This window comes from Zosterops lateralis, assembly GCF_965231275.1.
Source record: "Zosterops lateralis genome assembly, chromosome: 7".
Lineage (NCBI taxonomy): Eukaryota > Metazoa > Chordata > Aves > Passeriformes > Zosteropidae > Zosterops > Zosterops lateralis.
Genome location: NC_139767.1, coordinates 8,391,853 through 8,412,989, shown reverse-complemented (window position 1 = coordinate 8,412,989; position 21,137 = coordinate 8,391,853). Strand labels below are relative to the sequence as shown.

The 21,137-nt window shown below is 37.9% G+C and overlaps 1 protein-coding gene across 4 annotated transcripts in view; it reads right to left on the bottom strand.

The window, feature by feature from the left end:
- Positions 1–1,918: 1,918 nt before the first annotated feature.
- Positions 1,919–21,137, bottom strand: part of MYO1B (myosin IB) — a 184,672-nt gene continuing 165,453 nt past the window's right edge. For 2 of the 4 annotated variants that reach the window (XM_083865155.1, XM_083865154.1), the window contains exons 21-30: positions 20,607–20,675; positions 19,012–19,098; positions 15,860–15,946; positions 12,630–12,704; positions 12,099–12,233; positions 11,117–11,223; positions 8,440–8,572; positions 6,789–6,941; positions 5,747–5,874; positions 1,919–3,182 (exon numbers count right to left, since the gene is read on the bottom strand). In XM_083865155.1, the coding sequence (XP_083721281.1) occupies positions 3,059–3,182; positions 5,747–5,874; positions 6,789–6,941; positions 8,440–8,572; positions 11,117–11,223; positions 12,099–12,233; positions 12,630–12,704; positions 15,860–15,946; positions 19,012–19,098; positions 20,607–20,675 (1,098 nt within the window). In that variant the 3' untranslated portion in view covers positions 1,919–3,058. Of the gene's footprint in view, positions 3,183–5,746; positions 5,875–6,788; positions 6,942–8,439; positions 8,573–11,116; positions 11,224–12,098; positions 12,234–12,629; positions 12,705–15,859; positions 15,947–18,619; positions 18,707–19,011; positions 19,099–20,606; positions 20,676–21,137 lie in introns of all 4 variants that reach the window. The other 2 variants (XM_083865157.1, XM_083865156.1) reach the window with 2 other exon arrangements.

Below are 21,137 nucleotides of genomic sequence, written 5' to 3'. Positions count from 1 at the left end.
AAAAGTTGAGTTTGTAGAATCTCCAGCAAAAATTATGATGAGGAAAGGACTGAAAAATGTTTCTGTGGATCACTGAGGTTGCCTCTAAAGGAATCACATAAAAAATAAAAAAATTATTCTTTGTTCAAGTCACACACCAATGTTGTGTCTAATTAGTCTAAAAACCAGTCACCTGCTCTTTTTGCAGTAAGAAAGATACAGATATAGAGAAAATATAGGTCTAGGAACAGAATTTTATTTGATTCTAGAAAGCATCATGCATCAATTTTTTTCTTAATGATCGTTGCCCCAGCTTTGAGATGAAAGAACAGCATTTACAAAGTCAAAGGATGCAAAAGTAAGGTTAGCACCATAGGAGGAATACTCTTCTCTTTACAACTCCATTTGATAGACAGTTATAAAAGAAAACAGAAGAAAAGGGGAAAAAAAAGCTAGGTGGTTAGGTGACCTTGCATTTTTATTTTCAACATCCAAGATACTTAAATCTAAACATCAAGATACCATGGCTCTCCTAGTAATATCTAGTAATTCATGTTCAGCAAAACTTGTTCTGTACATTGAGAAGCACTTAAGAGTCAAAAGATAATTGTCACAAAGTACCAGCTAATGTGCAAGGTAGAAATTGTAGAAGTCCAGAAAAAGAAAGGAAACCAAGGTGAGAGTTTGTCCCTCTTCCAAGTCTTTTGCAGGTATGGCTACTGTGACTTGCTGCAAAGGTAAAAAAAATAAAAGGGATGTGCTGGAGCTGGCTGGGATGGGACGAATATCCTAAATATTATCCTGTAATACCCTAGTTTCATGGGCCAAATATCCAGATGTTCTTAATCCAAACTCTCCCATTTCTTACCTGCAAGCAACTACAGAATTACATCAGATTTCAAATGTTTGTTTTCCTTGCTTTTTTATTAATTTTCTCTGTGTGGTTCATACTGTAAGGTTTCCAAGAGAGTGAAGTTTTATGAACTCTCCAATCATCCCCAAGCAGAAATTCTAATACAGGATTTAGAAGTTTTAAATGCCACATTGTCATTATTATGTGCTGTCTTCTTAAGGCAATGGAATAATTCCTTTCAAGTACCATAACTTTGCATCACAAATCGATTCTAAAATTTCCTTTGCAAGCATCTAAAATTACAATACATGTAAAACTATTTAAATTTCATTAAACTATTAACCTGACTCATTTATTAGAAGAAGGGTTTGAGCTACAATTATGAAGAAGAGGCAGCTTTTTTGTCAGTTTGGGAAATACATCTTTTGATTACTCCCACCTTTCAAGGTCACATACATGGACTTTTAACAGCAACACTGAAGCAGCCTGTTAAAAACAATTGCTTTGTATCCAAATCATAGAAAAATCATTTAACCCCAAAGCAGAGCGTGGTGTAACCCAAACCAGCTGTATTTTTCAGACTGATAACCATTAGCACTTGAACACCTATTACAGTAAACACTGTTTAAACATTGAACTACCCAGAGGAGCCTTCACAGCCGTGAGCTCTGCCTCACATCACCACCGGGAGAGGAAGGAGACTCTGAACTTTTCTTTCTCTTTCTTTTATTAATGCTTGGGCTTCCAGCACTGCACATCAGATAGCCAGGGTCTTACTCTGTCCTGTATCAGACTGCAAAGATACAACGTGCTCTCTCCGCTGTCCTCGCATCGACAGATCACAGTCACGTCCCACAAACCCTTCACGTGAGCAGTTCCTTCCCTCTGGAAATCCATCTCTCCTCTCAAGGATTTCAGCTAATGCTTCTGGCTTACAAAAGATTAAGTGCAATCAGTTACACTGAGGGTTTATAATGCGGCCCTTGATTGTATTTTCTGTGCACGCATTTTACATCAGGCACACGAGTTATATAAAATAGTTTGGAGTACAAAAATATGGTTATAACATAGCAATACCAAACAGCACAGAATTAGAACAGTTTTATTACCATAATACCAATTTATATACAGACCCTCAAATTAAGGATTTTTCTTCTTTTTTTAATTCTAAGTATTCTTCCCAAATTGACAACTGTAGTGTACACTCTAAAAACTGCAAATTAACAACACAGATCTATTTTAACCCCTACATTGTCTATGCAGTCTGCACCAATCCTCTCTCTTCCACACAAAAGTGTATTATAAATAATCTCACAAAATGTCACGTATGTTTTATTGCACATTGTACATGCCAATATTTAAAAGAAAGGCTCAAACCTTTCACTTGATAACTGTTTAAATAACTAGCATTTACTTGTGTTATGAATACTATTGCATTTTTCAGGCTCTAATCTTAACTTATAATTTAAAAGAAGAATAGCAGAACAGAAAATATGCCTTGAACTTTATAGCTTCTGTGAAAAAAAAAAAAAGCTTCTTTAATTCTGCTGATCTCTACTTTATAGCCATTAAAAACATCTGACCTAATTAAAAATGCTGTTTCGAAATTTCTGCATGTTTCACTACAAAATTATGCATGTAGCTGCTTGTGCAATCATCTATTCCTTCTATTTTGCAGAATTAGATGTCTCTGTGCTGTGCTGATGAAAGGGTTGAGTTACATAGGTCCTAGTGTGAGCTACAGGAGTTGTTTTATCAGCCTCTGCTGTACTGGTCTGGACAGGGATGGGACATGAGGAGCCTGCCAGACACCTGGACAGCTTGGGATAAAAGGACACAGTATCCAGCCAGCACCAAGGCCATGTGTAATTCCTGTTAAGCAGATCTCTACACTAAGGAATATGAGTAAATTATCATTAATATGTGGGTTTATGATATGCTGCACTAAAATACGGCTGCTAAACGAAGAGAATGATTGGTTGTATGACAGATATGTGCCAGCTGGTAAAAAATGCCTCACTGGATAAAAATTTGCGTTTTGAGGGTTAAAACTCCGGCATGAGCAAAAAAGATTTCAAAGTCGATCGATCAAATGTTTTGCCAAGGGTTTTTAAAGCTATTAGCCATCAACAGCTCCAGAAAGGGATAAAAATAGCAAAACCAAACCACTAAAATTGCACTATTACAAAGAAACAAGTCCATGAAAGGGAGAGTCACCAGCTGCAGTTAAGGGACAGCCACTTCGAGAAGCCGATTGTTTTTTCGCTTGCAAGTTGGGATGTTGCCGTTTTTCTGGCTGCCTTGTATGAACTTCACACACACTTTGTCTTGTTTGAACTGGACCAGGAACCTATGAGAGGGAATAGTAAAAATTTAGTTAAGTGCGGAGAAGAAAAACAAACAAACAAAGACATGTGAGAAGCAGAAGTCTTTTCCTGTTGGTTCTAAGCATCACTCCAAAAACCACCATTTTCAGCTCTGTATTAATAATAATAAAGAGTTGAGGAATAAATAAAAAAAGCCATAGGTTATGGTACGGCTAGAAACTCCTTCTGGTTGTATATCTGAATTATTGCTTTTTGCCTATAACTGTGGACATTTTACAAGTTAGTTTGCTATTCCTTTAGAAAAAAAGCTGTTTGAAACAGAATTTCTCATGTACCAGAAATGCAGTGAATACTATTTCCAACTACTTCACTGTCCACCAAAGGGATTTCTCTGTTTTCATGGAAGCTCAATACTTCTGTAGCAACATCAGGAGTTCTCTTCTTCTGATTTATGCTTAATTTAGTACATCTGGTATTTTAGCAGCTCTCAAATGTCTAATCCTTAGTTAGCCTTTATAGCCCCCTGCTCGGCAACTGGGAAAATTCACTTCCTGCCCAGCAATCTCCAAATTTAGACATTTTCTACAGTTCAGGGTAAATTAATCTGGATTTGACTCTTCACTTTTTACTGGAAGGGAAACTTCACTGAATGTGGAGAATTGCCTTTAAAAAAACCCCACCATCACAAAAAACCAACATGCTCCTGAGGAGCCTCAAACCTCTCACGGATCTGGATAGTGAGATTAAAAGCAATAAGCAAGGCAGTGCTGCCTCTTGGCTCACATGCAGTGCTTGCTGACCTAAAAAGTCCTTTGTAATACAGTCGATTTTCCCTTTTAGCATCCTTAAAAAGTCCTCCAGCAAAGGCCAAAAACTTCAAAGAATTTGCTCTGCAGCCGGAAACCACAAATCAAGCTGACGGCAGAGCTCAGGGGAGGAAGTGGCCTCTGCTGAGCCGAGCTGCCCTTCAGTCCTGCTTCCCTGCTGCACAGCCCAGGCACTCAGAGCCTGCTCAGCACTCCCAGCCAGGCAGGCACCCCAAAAATGTGCACAGCTCTTACAGCCTTTGTCTCATCATCAACGCTGCATTTTCCTACACACACTGTTCCAATGTTATGCATGTGAATGGTGTGTCTCCTCCTAAACACAGCCCTGCATCAACAGCATTCTTACATCAGTCCTCTTCCCAAAAAGCAGAGTAGTCTCCTAGAAATCCCTAGGAGAAACGAGGGATTTCTCCTCAATCCCTAGTTGTGCTTGTGTCTAAACTCTAGCAGGGAGAGGACTCCTGCTTCACCATCAGCAGAGAAAGGACTGCAAACAGCTTTAAATTATTTAGTCTGGATAAACTCAGTAGCAATACACACACATGAATGTTTTTAATCTGCAAGAGAAGAAAAAAAAGTCACATCCCAAAGAGCAGGACTCCCTGAAAACAGGGTGTTTTCCAGACCTAAGACAAGCAGGCAGTCCAGACTAGTGCAATGCATGCTTAAACTCTGCTTTAGTAGTTTATTCCTCTGTAGCCCCCCTTAAACTAGAAATTTACTGGGGAGAGCCACACTTTTAGAGACTAAAAAAAAACACACTCTTGAGTGAATTAAATGACATCTGGTAACAGAACAAAGGAAAATGGCAGATTTTATTCTCAAGGAAAGAGCAAAATCAGCCTTTTAATAAATCCTCAAATCTGAGCAGATACAAACTGTACTCACTACTACCATGACTCTAGAACACATGCAGTATGGTACAGCCAGATCAAAAAGTCCAGTTTTTGCCTACAGGAAATTTACTTCACTGCTTAAAGGGTTACAAATTTTCTTCTTTATTCAAAGTGAATAAACCCATAAAATCAACATTACTGAAAAGAGGGGCCACATCACAGAACAAAAGTGGCACATGACAACGGTGGACTAAGTGGGAGACTCTTACTCAGCAAACTTCAGGAGTCACACACACACTCACGAACGCCTTTATTCCATAGCTAAAAAAACCACAAGGGCAGTCCTTATTTAAGGCCAAAATGTGAAACTGCACCAAGCAGAAAGAAAGACTATTTTGAGATGCAAACTTTTCATCAAACAAAGCTTTTTAACAACCAAAAAGCCCCCAAAAATTATAGGTTGTTACACCTTCACAAGAGAGAAAATATAGCTTCATAAACCTACATTGGATTGGAGAGAGGCTTTGTATTCTTTTGGGGTTGTTTTCAGAAGAACTTGGCACGTAGTGTCCACTCTAATCTATAAATATCTCATAGTAATCTGTGAACTTTTCAGTCATGTGCAAAACTGTTCTCTTGTAGTAACTCTTGATTATTTCTACAGCAGCAATTCTGCTTCACAGCCCTATTTGAAACTACTTTAACAAAAGCACATTTTCTGTAATGACTTTCAAGCACACAAGAGCCAAAATGAATACTATAAACGAGGGCACACTGAAAACTGGATCCTTCTTTACAAGTATTCCGTCAAGAGAAAAGAAGTATTAGCTACACAACAGTGTTTTGTTATTCTGACACTAGATGCTTGACTTTTTAGCATGCAGCATTGAAGCAGATGTACTCTTAAGCAAACAAGAAACGTACTCATCAGATATCTCAATGTTGAGCTTCTGTTTGGTTTGGCTGAGAGTAGTGCGGTAGAGTTTAGTGGCCATTTCAATAAGGTGATCGCTGCTGAGCAGGAAATCTCCTTTACTGGCAGCTTCTGAGCCCTGAAACAGGAAGGAAAGCAGTTAGGACTACCAAAACCTTGAGTTTCATTACATGGCAACCAAGAAGGAGGGTTTACAAGGAGTTTTCTCATGCCAGTTCAAGGAAACAAAAATCTTCTGTCTTGTAAATTAAATAGGGATTGCAGTGCAGTGTATAGGCTGAAAATACCATTTGCACCCAAATAATTTACAAATCTACAAATAATCTACAAATCTACAAAAAAGGTTAAAAAAAAAATCCCCTCTGGCCCTAAAGGAGGGTCATCTTTACTTTCCTACAAAACTGTAGTGTTTCTGTATCCCTTGTCTGGATACACCATAGCAAGCTTCTAATACTTGCAGAAAAGAAGCAAAAGCAAATTACCAACACCAGGATTAGGATGATGGCAGTGAGTATGAAAAGACACAAAGTATAAATGAGTCTTTGAATCCATTTAGGCTAGAATACAGATGCCAGCTTAATGATTTTAACAGAGCAATGGTTACAGTGCAGTGAGGCAAATATAGCACTGAGCTAACTTCTTTAGAACTGAGTGACAAATTAACTGTGCCTCAATGTGGACTTCTTGGCATCCCATAAAGAAGAGAGAAATACTCTACCAGTGTATGTTAGGAAAACACTGGCACAAGGTACCTGAACTATATTACAAGTGGAAAACTCTGATCCAGAAGAGACTGCAGTGAAACATGAAGTCTGATTTTCACAGTTAAATGATCATTCATAATGTAAATAAACTGTTCTCATTTAGCTTCAGTAGCTTTAAATCAAAGGTTTTTTCAGCTATGGCAAAGTTGAATAAGTTTCTAAGCCCACAAGCTAACCTCTACGGTTTAATACAAGATAATTAACAAACAGGTTTTACATCACTGCATTTAAAACTGTCATATTATTGTGTGGTGGAGTGGTAACCAACCTCCTTGAGGTGCACAGCAAAGAATCCATCATTTTGGGAGCTCATGGACACTTTGGTCACATCTCCCAGTGGAACCTCTGACTTGATAGTCCCAGATTTTTGATCCGCAAGAAGAACATTATTTTTGGTTAATAGGAAAATCCTGGATGCAGCCTGTGAAAATGCAAAAATGCAGGTCATTGTCTACATGAGGAGAGAACTGGTTTCCATTGAGCATCTACTAAGACTCCAAGGAGTTCACAGAGTTAAAAAGTTTGGCCCACATTAGCAAATGTTCAGTAAAAGCTGCAGATCAGTTAAAATCAGGTCAAATTTATTTATGTGTCTAATTATAGACTGAGAAGCTTAGCTCATTTTGGCACATATGCCTAGGTATAAACAGTTCCTTTAATTACTGGCTTACAGCTGTAAAATTCGGAAAGTGAAACTTCGAAACTATGCAAATCAGGATAACCTCATTTCTCATGCTCTTTAAATCTCCAGGAAAATCATCACACACTAAGTCTCTTCTATATTGATCATTATTCACCAAAACTATGATGCAGAGCCACACAAGTCACTTAAGTACTCTTCAGAGTTATGTTCTCCTCCCTTTATCTATTGGAATTATCCTTTAGGAGGATAAGCATATTTTCAAAAGACAAATATTTTTAAAGCATGAAATGTATTTCTTAAATTTGTCTTAGAAAATAGTAAGAAAAAGAAATGAGAACTTCATCCACATACAGATTTTTCTCCTGTAACCTTTTAAAGAATAAAATCTTTATTAGAATTAAGAAGTAACTGCCTGAAGCACATAGAACCATCTTTTTTTTCTTTTTTTTTTTTTTTTTTTTTAATCCTGAGAGCTGTAGCCTATGCAAGTACAGGAAAGATATTGTCTTCATTTAATTAGTTTCTTATAAACCAGAAAATTAACTTGGCATCAACAACGGACAACCTAATTTCACTCCTACAAATGCATAAATGGCATCTACATTTGAGAAGTTGAGATCTACTACTTCTAATATTTAGACAGATATGGGGAAAGCAATTAAGTTTACTAAGGCAGAATAATACTTCCTGTTTTAATAAGTATAATTTAAATGCAAAATGTGTTCTATGTTGGCAGAATAAAAAGGTACCCACCATATTTAGCAACTTTATTCAAATGAGACAAGAAGCTTGCCTCTTCATTCCAAAGAGCTTTGGAAGACAGGCAAAGCTAGTACAGTATGTCACTCATAATTTTAAAAGATAATAAATTGTGATAATCAGAAGCTTGACTGACAGCGTGGACTTTCAAAAGTTAAATTTTCTAAATACTTGAATAAGATATTCTCTAAATGTTTATTTAATTGGCAAATAGAAGATCGTAGCTGAGTACAGAAACTACATTTAGTTGTGACAATACAGTCTGTTATGAGTTGATGAGATACTTTTTTTGTTTGAAAAAGTCACTGGAAACTACAAAAACAAGATTTTATTAATCTTTATGTAAATTTAAAAGAGACATTTAAAATCACCAAGTTACATAAAACCAGCATTTCCAGTCTTGCCCTAAAAAACATGCATTATTTAAAAAATCCTCAGACTATTACAAGTCTTGCTTTCAATGTATTTATAACAAAAATTATCTACCCTTCTGGATAAATCAAATCCATGTGATTACCTTCCCATTGGCTCTATTGATCTTATTCACAACTTCTGCAATAATGATCTTCTCATCCACAGCATCTTTGAGCTTTTTGTACTTGGGGTTCTCGCTGATCTCCAGGTAAGCCCCTTGGAATGGCTGCCCAACACTGCCCGAAGGAAAGGCAAAGGAAACACAGGTCAAACATGAACCTCAGGGAACGAGCAGACCTGACACCTCATGAGGAGATGTATCAAATATAATTTTCAGTCATGGTGAATGAGGAGAAAGTTATCACCAAAGACAGACTAGGATGGGGATTTTCCTTGCTCTGGAAGCATTTTCCAATTAAATTGCTTTGGCTATCAGACACATGAACATCCTTGCATATGCAGTCAACTGTGATTTGGTATCACCCAGTAAGAGTCTCTGGGAAAATAGAAAATAAAACCTCAGTAGGACTGACACACTATTGATACTGACAGGCTGGACTTCAGTGACAGACATGAACTTGCCTTCAAGATCTGCTGCTGTTTGTCAAACATGTAGCAGCTCCTTGTCAAGATCTGCTGCACTTGCAAATTCCCCCATCTATATACACTTCAGGGTGTTAAAATAAGGGCTTCAATACAGGCCAAGAACTGATGGATAGTCGCTGCTTGCTTTGTTTGGAAGTCACTTTAAAAATGGTGATTTAACTACAGTCAAAGCATTAACGCAAAGCTTTGCCAAGGCTGGAGCCCAAGAGAAACCAACACATTATGTGGAACAGCACTGCCTTTGCAATTGCATCTCTGGCACACAGAGAGATGGGAAAGAAGAGAAAGGGTATTGGAATTTTAGTACCCACAAGTCCCTCTCTCTCCTTAAATAATTATACTACAGACAGAAAATTAGCCACATCCTATGAATTACTATCATACAAATTAATCAGAAACTTTATACAGTAATTTTCTCTACCCTTAGGCTGATTAAAAAAAAACCAAACCAACAAAACAACAGTAGGAGCTAATCAGCTCTGAATACCAGACAAAAAGAGATGGGAACATTTCTAAATAAATGCAGGGTAGGGAAAGCATTCCAACTTTCCACCATGTTGGAGCTTTGGGGTTTTTTGGTTTTTATTAATTAGCATTATGAAACTATAGTCATCAAAAAAGTAGATTCCATGTGGACTCCATCCATGATCAAACAATGACAAGTTATAGCTAAAACTGAAATGAATCAGCAGTTCCTCTATCACATACACCACTTAAATGTCTTGCATAAAAATGACTCTTGTGTGTGTGTGTGTGTGTGTGTGTATATATATATATATATATATATATATATATATATAGTGTGTGTGTGTGTATTTTGCTGTATGTTATTTCATTGTTCAGCTTTGGTGTAAAAAGTACCAAACCAGGGATATAAATAGAATTCCTTCCTTCCCAAGGAGCTCTGTGCTGAACAGATGCATACTGACTAAAACCTAAAAAACCTGCTTGCTCACAGGAAAAGCCCAAAAGAACCATCTTTCTCTTTTCTCAGCAGCATAAAAAGACATCCCAAAGCAAATAAGGAACAAACCACAAGCTAGCATATGTTGCCATTAAGTAAGTGATCTACTGAAGGGAAAAAAGAGAAATGTATACTGAGCCCATTACAGGAAAACAGGAAATGTCTCAATAAAAATAATGACATGAAACAAAACCAGAGAAACACACAAACAAACTAGCAGAGCTTGTCCATGCATGGAATTGTTCTCATAAACTCTTGCAGATTCCTGTTCCTCCCTCTGCTGAACCTTGCTTTTCATTCGATTTGTTCCTGCTCAGCTCAAACTACAGCTTCCAAGAGAAAACTCTCTTGAGGTGGACAAGATGGTTGTTTTCAAGGAAAAAAATTTATAAGCTCATATTCACTTAAAAAGTGTAAGCCAACTTATTTCAAGGACATCATATCTCTGTTTTGTCAGTTTTATTGCATACCAGAAGAAGTATATTCCTTAAATAAAATTAGATACTAGTGCACTTTCTTCAATAATGCTGGCTCTACAGATAGCAATGACAAGAATCTGTCAGCTTTAAAGAACTCAATAATCTGAGAAACCAAAAAACTTATCTGCAGAGATTTCACATTATTAAAAGAAGAAAAAGAAACCCACAAAAATATTCTACAATTATTCTAAAATAGAAATTTCTTTTAAGTATCCGTACAAAAACATATGCACCAGAGTATCTAATTCTTAAATTACCCAGTCTTAGAGCACTGTGGTGAAGGTGCTACATCTGAACACAGGAGAGCTCCCCAGCACAGCTCATCTGGGACTGAGTGACATTGTCACTTAGAGTCTGCCAGCTCACTCCAACTCTGTTATTGCAGGAAACAGCCTGATGGGAATGAGGGGAAAGGGTGAAAGTTGTTCCCTTCTGCAAGTTCCCCAAACTTGTACGGTGTGAGCAGGTCATGGGGGGTCAGAACAACAAACCACCACAGATTCTGGACAGAAGCTCTTGCTACCACAGAACTGGGGCTGTAACAGCATCTAAGTTTGCTCCTAACTGAGGTCAGTTTTCAGAATGGTAAAGGCAAATGATGAGGGATGTTGCCAAACAAGGAAAATGCACTTTCCTGCTAAAGATAAAAAGCAAAATCTTGCTTAGTTTCCCAAATCTATGTAAGGATATTGAATTTCTTGCACACTGAAAGCAGCAGAATCAGTCATTACCTGGCTGGATATAAAGCCTTCTTGTCTTTGAAAAGTTCACTTGCTTCCAGTTTTTCTTCATATATAAGCTTCTGCTGATCTGTGAACTGATCTCTGTACTTTTTACACTACAAAACAGGATATATTAAACAAACCATAAAATTATCTTTCCCAATCTCACATCACCACAGACTAATGTTTGCTCATTGCTCAAGATGCACATTCTTTGTATGCTTCTGGAGTGATTCAGCTCCATCCTACATGCCACTGATAACAAACAGGAGAGGTGTTTTTCTCCTCACCCATTCTAGATACTTCTGAATTACACCAGAAATGATATATAGAACATCTCCTGTTTTACATATACATATATAACGATATATAAAACATCTCCCGCACTCAAATGTGAGCTTAATCTGTGAGATACCATTCATTGGAAGAGGGTGCTAAAAAGGTTCACAGAAACATAAATACAGTTCCACAATTTTGGAAGTTTATGTAGGCAGAGAGAAAAAACACAGCTGAGAGGGTGAGTGTTGCAGGCTCAGAAGAAAAACTGTTCCTTGACAATTCACAGAGAAAACACAGCCCACAAGATCAGTAAAACGTCCCACCAGCACTTGTACAGATCCTCTCACCCTTCTCTCTGTCCAAAGATCCAAAACAAATTTTAGCTAACCACAGCTCATAAGTCAAAAATTCCACCCAGCACTTCCAACCTTGGTCTAAGTCCTGGCCATGGACACAAGTATTACAAGCTACTAATTAACAGGCTGATGGCAGGAAGCAAACCTCTCTCCCTAGCCCCAGAAAGGAGTAGCCAGGGTAGTTATATCCCTTGCAAGCCAAAGGCAATGCTCAAAAAGCACACTCCTTCCAAAGAAATAAAATTATCCTGGCTGGAATCAAAGGAAATACATCCTAAAAATAGACCCTTGGTGAACAAAACTGTTGAAAATTATGGGAAGAAGCTCTGCACAGACTGGACCAGAATGTGTCCTACCCTCCACAAATGGAAAATCCTCTTTAGTTCCTTGTGAGTTGAATCCAAGAAAAGGTAAGGCCTCGCTGGCCAGTTTTTATCTATTGGTGATAAAGAAGGCATCTTATTCTTCATTTCCAAGAAGTATTTTTGCATCTGTGATAAAATTGAAGCAAGATGTTTTATTACTGTTCAAATATCAGAGTTATTGAAGTATGCAAGGAAAAGCAGATGCTCTGTGATTAAAAAGCACAGTTACCAAACTGCAACTCCCACCTCTCATAAACCAGAATATGGATTTTTAAAGCCAGGTATATTGAGAAATGCAGATTTAGGTATCACAGAAATGTGGCAAATACTTTGTACCATTGCTACACCTTCAAACATTATCACTATCCTTTCTTCGCAATATCAGAATATTAATTTGTCACTTTTCCATGTGCCTGGACATTTCCTTACAAAGACTATCATAACACAACTGTCACATTTGATAGAAAATAAAAACTTAAAACACAGAAAGTGTATGTGTGCTTTGTACAGATATATACATACAAGTCTCTGCAGGGTAAATTCATAAATTTTTCTTCCAGCATTGGCTCTGAAGAATTTCCTGTACTCTCTACGGACCTGAAAAGTTAAACAAACCCTCAAAATGAATATAAAGAATTAATTTGTTTGCACAGGTACTTTTTTTTAACAAGCTCTATGGTAGAAAACATTAAAACAAGCATACATACATGCAAGGGTTCCCTGAAACAGGAACATCACCAGGTCACACTTAAAATTATGTGAAGCAGACCATGGACCATGATGTCTGAAATATACCTCAGCCGACCTGAGTGCAATTATTTGCAAACTTATTGAGGAATTTAAAATACTTCTCTCCAAATAGACAAATTATTCAAATATTGTCGAATTCACAGCATAAATCTATTCTCAATAGGTTTTTGCATAAAGCTGGACTGGAAAAAGTGAGGCATCACCAGTGCCAATACAATTTTCTTGTGTCAGAAGTGACACTGATTTGATGTTAATTACAGAGTTAACTGGCAAGATTTTCAGATTTTTCTCCTTTAAAATTCTTCATACACAGAATTTGCTTTACTAAAAAGGTGATTTCTTTTTCAGAGCAGACTTCTGCATGAAAAAATTCTTTTCACACAAGCAGTCTTCATTCCAAATGAAAAATAAGATTTTGGTGCTTGGTAAGAGCAGAGAATCAACACAAAGGTTGCTTAATGTCAGCAAGTTTGATACTTGCTCCCAAAATTTATTTGAAATTTTAAATTATAAATTTAAATTATAAATTATATTTTTTAAAATTATAAAATTTAAAAAAGTTAAAAAGTGAATATCAGAATTATTTTTGCAGGTGATATTAATTTTTAATACATACTTGGCAGCACAAGTTTTAGAGTACTTGTTTTGCCTTTTGTATTTCTATCAGTGCTAATTAGCATAGATCAAAGTGCAGAAAAGGCACTTAGGGAGAGCCCAGCTGGTTTGCAGTTTTATGTAACACCCAGGCTCACCTCAAGTCAGCTGAAACATCCCCCACATTTTTTTGCAAACTCTGGCACAGCCTGCAACACACCTGTTATGGGTTTTGGGTAAAACCCAGGGAAAACATCGTGGCTTTGCATAATTTACCCCAGAGCAAAATTTAGTGTTAGCTAACTCACTATGTATTGCTGGCTTCTCTGTAACCAGAATATAAAAGGAAACCCATAGAATAAAATCTTACAGAGGAAAATTTACCCTGGCACCCCCTTCTGCCTCATAGTGATCCATGCATTTTAAGATAAACCAGCATTTGTAACGCAAGAATCTGTCACCATCTGGAGACAAAAAACACCCCACAGGTAAACAGATTTTGCTTAAATACACATTAAGATGCATCATTCAGCTGTCATCATTCCATGCAAATTCAGTGCATATTTTTTTTCCTCCTCACTTCATAAGGAAAAAAAATCAAAGTTCTTATTCACTCATTTTCTGCAAGGCTTAGTGCTCTATAATTAGAGCACATCCTTTATTAATTATTCAGGGACAGTAATTAACACACTCAAAGCCACTCCAACCACAATCATCTCAAATCTCACCATAGATTCTCCTTAATGATCTTGCTTTATATTATTCTTTGCGAGCTGCAAGGTGTGCAAATTAATTTGGAAGAAAGGGACTAATAGAGACCCACGCATCCTATTGGTGCTGCAGGGAAGCTGCAAAGCAAGCACTGAGAAATGCAAGCTGCTCCAGAAAAGGCTAAATCTGGAAAGTACCACAAATGCTATTAAAATCTACTTGGCATACAAGTAAAAAAACCCCAAAACTAAACAACAAAATCTTCACAACTTAATGGCTTAAACTTTGTCATTATAATCAATTTTAATTCTTCAGCTTCACATGTCGTGGGTGAAAACACTTTGCTTTCAAACTACCTGTAGTAACAGTGATATGTTGGAATGACAGACTGTAGTCTTATGCAGAAAAATCTGTGTATTTCAGGTGAGATGGAAATTGGAAATGTAGCTTACACTATTTAGTGAACTCACTGAAAACCCCACCACAGACTGCAGAAATATATTCCTGCTGTAATGTGCCTTCAGAGTTTTGGAGTCATCAGCTTGCATTTAAATGCTGCTGTTTGATATAAAACGGCCTCTGAGTTCTCAGAAGGGACATATCTTTGATTTAAAATCATAAAAACAGACCTACTTTGGCAGTAGTACCTAAAGTGTGATTCTGATCTGCAGAATGACTTCTTAAAACAGCTCCTTTTTATTTTCCAGCTCTGGTTTCCATGCATGTATTGTAATTGATTTTTTTAAAAAAATACAAATGAACATGTATTATACATAATTATATGTTTTCTAACTATTTTTCCCATTTCATCACTGTCAGGATAAGTAAAAAAATATGAGAGCTGAACTTTATTCTGCATTATCGAATGAATTGTTCCTTTCATGCCTCTGTAGTCTACAACATCCCCATTAGCAGAAGTCACTCCCAGCCAAACCAAACAGATTCAGATTTCTGCAGTTCTTCAGGACTGCATCTGTAAAACTGTGTTATGTAAATCACTTGGGCACAGACCTGAAACATCTGAAGATGCCATTTTCATAGTCTATTTACAGAGCAGAACTACATTTTTCCAGATTACAGATGTGTTTTCTTTTGCCAACCAGTCCTTGAAAGCAAGGGACGGAAAACAAAACACTTTTGCGCATCCCCGTTTTTCTAGGAATTCATGACTGTCACAAGCCACAGGTAGCTGTGTGCAATGCCAGGCCCTAAAAAGGCTGCTGGATGCAACAGGACACGACCGCTGGCTTTACACGGTGCCCTCCCTGACGCTGGGATCAGGGGTCTACTGTGAGCAGCAGGGAGAGTCAGACACTCCGACCGTACTTCCCTTTCTAACAAGCAGAGGTCACAACAAGAAAATACATCCTTGTAATCTTTCCAGACAGGACCTTTGCCAAGGTAGGTCAGTTTTTAAAGTCAACAGCTGTAATGGAGTCCCTTTAATCTGGCTTTTGTCTGTCTTTTGAAAGCTGAGATTCCTGATAGGACAAAACACCCACAATGCCTCAAGGTTGCTGTAAGTGAGGCAATTTCAGCTCACGACTTTTTCAGCCAAGTCCATGACAAAGTTAAACAACGTGATAAAAACCATCCCTTCTAGTGAGCCCACACAACGGCTTGTGTATGAAGTGTTAGTAAGGTGTGCCACGCTTCACTGAGATCACGTTGACAGATTGGAGTGTTGGAGAAAGTACCTTCAGTCCAAGCCAGAAAGCCCAAATGACTGCCACAGCATGCTTACGCCTAGCCTCCTCCTTCAAGCGTTTCAACTCCCTCCGAGCCTAAAAGGTTCAGAGAGTGAACAAGACAGACAGACAGACAGCGCGATGCGGACAGCACGACGCCCGGGAAATGCCTCTCCCACACCGAGCAGCCGCCTGCCACCAGGAGGGACAAGGATGGAGCAGCAGCCCTTGACCTTTGACACCCAATGTGCCCTGGGAGGTGGTGGGAGGCCATGGAGAAGGTTACAAAAGCCTCCACTGCTGCTGACCTGGCATGTACAGGTGGGAATTCTGTCAGCCCTTCCTCCTGTTCTTCTGTGCACACATCCCATAGCTTGATTCTAATGGGAGAGCTCTGCCTGCAGTTTCACGATCAAAGTGATGCATGTGGAAATCAAGACTTACTCTAAAATCTCACTATCTAGTCACTTCTTCCACTGGCAAGGTGCCTGGGGGCAGGACAGAATCAGCTCTGAAACTAAGTGTCATGGTGACTTCCCAGCATTGTAATGAGGGCTTTTATTCTGAAGGTTATTTTTTTTATTTTGATCTTTATGTATTTAAAAAACAATAAACTCCCCAGCCTGTTAAATTATGTCTGTCTGTGGAATTAAGGAGTAAAGCCATCAAACCTAGTGCATTCCTCGTGTACAAAGAGATAGGCACCTTCCTACCTTTCATCAATCATTTTGTTTTAGGAAAGCAATTTGAAGCATGTGTGGGCAGCTTAACATAATGTCATATTTTCGGAGATACTAGCACATTTTTATTCAGTTATCTGATGACAACACTCAAGGAAGAGTTCCAGGATTACAGGCTCAGTCAGAGCAGCTCTAGCCCTGTATCTGCACTTGTCAGGCTGTAAATTATCAGACCTGTGCAGCAGCAGGTCCAGCCTGTGCCAGTTATGCTCTTCTGGTGCAGCTGGAAAGGTTAATGTGCAGTAGATGTAGGCTCAGAGATTATGTTTTCACTCATCTGCTTGGCAGAAAAGCTCCTACTGCACAGCAATGTACAAGCAAGAACTATGCAAAGCTAAGTCTTTGTTTATCTTGTGAAAAGGAAGGAAACTGAGTACTTGAGGCTCACTCTTGTTTTACTATTTTTTTGTTTGTTTGTGGGGATTTTTTTGATAAAGCAAGAGACTTCTGATAATAACTTTTAAAAAATTTTGTTCTAAATATTCCCCCAGGGAAAAGATAAAAGATCATGCCAATAAAAAGTTGTCTCTCTTATCAGAGACTGCAATTATTTTTCTAATCTTAATTTGATTTTTATTATTATCTTTATGTACATATATATTATTATATTTAGATTATTTCTATTTTAGAATAAGGAGACAATTATTCACTAAAGTCCTGTGAGCCAGTTGATAAGAATAACTATTAAAGCACATTAAAAATGATCCAAATCTACTAAACATTTAAATGAGGAACTTTAGCATGGTTAACACTATTGCATTCACTGGATGTATCTTCTAATTCAAAGGAATATCTTAAAACTATGAAAACAAATATCTCTTCTGCAGTACTGAGTGATTTTTTGGTGAAAGGAACTCTGGTGAAAAATAAAAAAAATTCTCAATTTATTGTGCCTAATCAAATGTAGAGGAAACTGCGTGCCTGTCAACTTTTGCTGTTACCCAAATATCAAGCTAGAACTTCCAAAGTTCCAAAGACTCTCTAGTATGAAGGAAATTCTGTACATGCTTGTTTGGATTCCCAGGGCTGCCATTTTGCTGGAAATCTAATAGATTTATACCAAAATAGCAAAGGTCAAATACAGCATTATACTCCAGATGTAGTTTGAGTACATTTCCCCATCCAGTTGGCAAGGTGTTCTGACAACAGACCCACAACATAAATAATAACTGAAAAATGTTTTAAATCTAATGTATTTATGGTTTTCAACTAAATTAGGAATTTATTAATTGAAACCAATATATTTTTGACCTCTAGTGAACAGCATTTCAAATGTTCACATAACCCACAACTACAGGCTGGGGATTAGCAAGAATCTTTCAGTGGGACTTTGCTACTGAAAACAAACAGCTGATGCTGAAATTCCTGGGATTTTTCTAGAGCTGTAAGTTTAGAATTGCAAACTAACATCATTTTCTGCTAAAAGATCAGCTCATAAAATTTTGCTTTACTTGTACTTATTGAATTTTTTTTACTAGTTCAAATCACAGCCAGAGAATCAATTAAACCAATCATAACTAGAATCCAATGAAACTTAATAATATTTGTTTGAACTTGTAGATAAAGACTGTCCAGGACACAGATTACAATATATAGTGAAAATCTCAATTGGATCACTAACACAGTGTCACTGAAAGCACTTGTTGGGGGCATGGGGAGGAACATACCAAAACCCCCCAACCTTCTCTCCCCCCACAAACCATGCTTTCCATTTTACATGTAGTTCAATGCATTTCCTAATTTGAGATTACTGTAGTCCAGTAATTTTTAATCTAGTCTAATGACTTGTTAGTGCAAATCTGTACTTGGTTACCATGCAAAGAATTTCCTACTCTACAAAAAACTGGCATACACAATGCTATCAGATTTATTAGGTGTGGCATGAATGGAAATGGAAGGAATCGATGATCATGCTCTATCATTTAAGAGTGAATTGTATTAGTCATTAATTCTCACAATGAAATTGTGATTAAATGCTGATACTGTTGAGTAATGAAGGGGGAGGGCATGTGATATGTGCATGAAGTACCTTATATCCAAGCCAGAAAGCCCAAATAACAGCAATAGCATGTTTATTTCTAGCCTCGTCTTTCAGTCGTCTCAGTTCCCTTCGTGCCTGTGATGCATTTGAAAACGGGATATAGAAAAGCTTAGGAAAGAAAAGGTTACTGCAAGTTCCCATTGGTGCAAGAAAGAAAGCAAGTAACCAGTCACTACAAACAGCAAATATTAAAGCGTGTCCCAGCTTCCCAGATTGCACCAGCTATAACATGTTAGCAGCAAAGAGAAACCAAAAAAACAGTTTAAGCAGTGAAAGCAGTTTAAGCCACTGACAATATTCCCAGATTACTATCCTGAGGGATATCCTTCTTCACTCTATGTAGTGACACACAACTGCACAGTTTGTTGCCATTTTCTTACCTGGGTACCATGCCAATAAGCAGCAATTACTGTGGCAGCCTCATTACAGCGCTTCAGATGCTTCAGCTCCCGAAGAAGTTTCCGAGCCTGTAACCAATGTGAAATGTTTTTTTTTTTTTACTAACCAACTTTTTATATTTTTGAGACAGGGCACTGAAACTCGTAAATCCATTTCCCACAGCCCAGCCTAACATTTGGTGCTCCAGGGAGGATTCTGTGCTGCAAGACTTCGGGACTGGCAGGTTAGGGGATCTTAGTTCAATGCTCAGTTTTCTCCCAGATTTGCTGCATTTGCTGAGATATCTAAATGTCCGTTTGCACAAGGGCAACAATATTTTTTCTCTATACAGTAAATGTCTAATCCATTTAGAGTGCAATAAAGAATAAATCACAAGTAAATTGCCTGGCTTTAGGTCACACTAAAGGCTGCTGTCATACCAGGCTTTCATGCACAGTAATGCTACTGCAAAAGAGCTTGTTCTCCAATGGCAAACAGAAAACCATAACTCAAGATGAAGCTTTTAACCCAGTTTTCTTCAAATAATGCTCATGGGAAAAGACAGCACATCAATAGCTAGACTGAAAGGATATTTTTAACCCATTTAAAGAAAATAATAAAGACAAAGTAAAAAGCGAGAGAAATAGCAAAATCAAATCATGTTACCTTATTGCTGGCAAACTTTAAAGCCTTCTGGGCAGGAGAGACTATTTACACCAAGAGCTACTAACTGCAGCCCCTTCTTTTCCTGTCTGACAGAAAGGGAACTGACTCCAGAACTGAAGGCAGTTCTTTCTCCCCTAACTAGAGGGGAAAGCCACCTTTAGCAGGGTGAAGAAAGGTTAATAAGAAAATATAGAAGCCTAGGGTTGTTTTTTCTGAAGATGGACAGCAGCAGTTGCTTTAAGTACCATGGCTGCTTTCATGTGAGCTGTTAATCTCATTTTTACCTCCTATTAAAGCATCATTCCTTAAATATCGACTAGGGTGCATGATTATCCCTTCACAAAGTACAAACCTGTCAGAGAAGAAGTGAAGTTGTGGCAAACTGAGGCAGAGTACAAGCCCACAGCAATATACTACTTTCTCAACACAAGTACACTTTCACTCCTCCACTTAGCAGACACAGAATTGAAGATTTAACCCAAGTAACAAATTGCCCAGGCAACCCAAACTTTTTATTTTAATCCTGCTTTCAATCTGATTCTTTCTTTGATAATCCTGTGAAGCATAAAATAACTTCCAACCACAACTTGTTTCTTCCAATCAGACCAGCACTACACTTTTCCTAAGGCCAGTGACAGAGCCCCAGAGCATCTTTCTCTGGAGCCTTCTCAATTCCTTGGCAGAAGATCCTCAAGGATAACTCAGTGGTTTAGTGTGGTCCCCACATTCCACTTACACCGTTTGCAGGGATTTATAGCCCAGAGCAGACATCCTGAACTCACCTCTTCTACAGCAAACAATGGCTGTGCCACAGCCACAGCTCCAAGGAGAGAAGGTGTGAAAGGCAGGAGGCTCAGTGCACTTGGAACGTGTTTTCTGTCCTGCTCCTTACCTCACCAAACAGAGACAGCCTCAGGAACAGGAAACTCACCTTCCACCCTCTGATGTATGACTGAACTGTAATGGCCGAACTCTTTATCTTCTGGTATTTCTTTTGTTGCTGTATTGGAAATAAATATGTGATGCTTAGAACAGAATATTACATCTGTTAAACACTGCATAATAAACCTTTCATTACTAACATTTGACAATATGCTTGAGGAGACAAGCACTAAATGTAAAAAGTGAACAATTTCTGACTGAGCAGATGAGAGTGTAGATTCTGTGTTCAACTCAAGGGGAAACAAAGCACATCAACAATGCTGCATGGACAATGTCACTCTGTTTACAGAAACACTAAGTTCATGGTCAGCAGCACAAATGCAGATTAAATGCTAACAGTAAGAGCTTTATTTGTCTTTCCCACCACCAGAGTAGCACACAAACTGTCACAAATGCTCAGGTTTGTTGGCTAAGCTTTTTAACATTTTTTCATAAGATGTGCTTTTCCAATTACCCACAGTACCTTTATTATGGCTGATAATAACTTAGGAAGAGGGGAAAAAAACAAAACCATGGATTT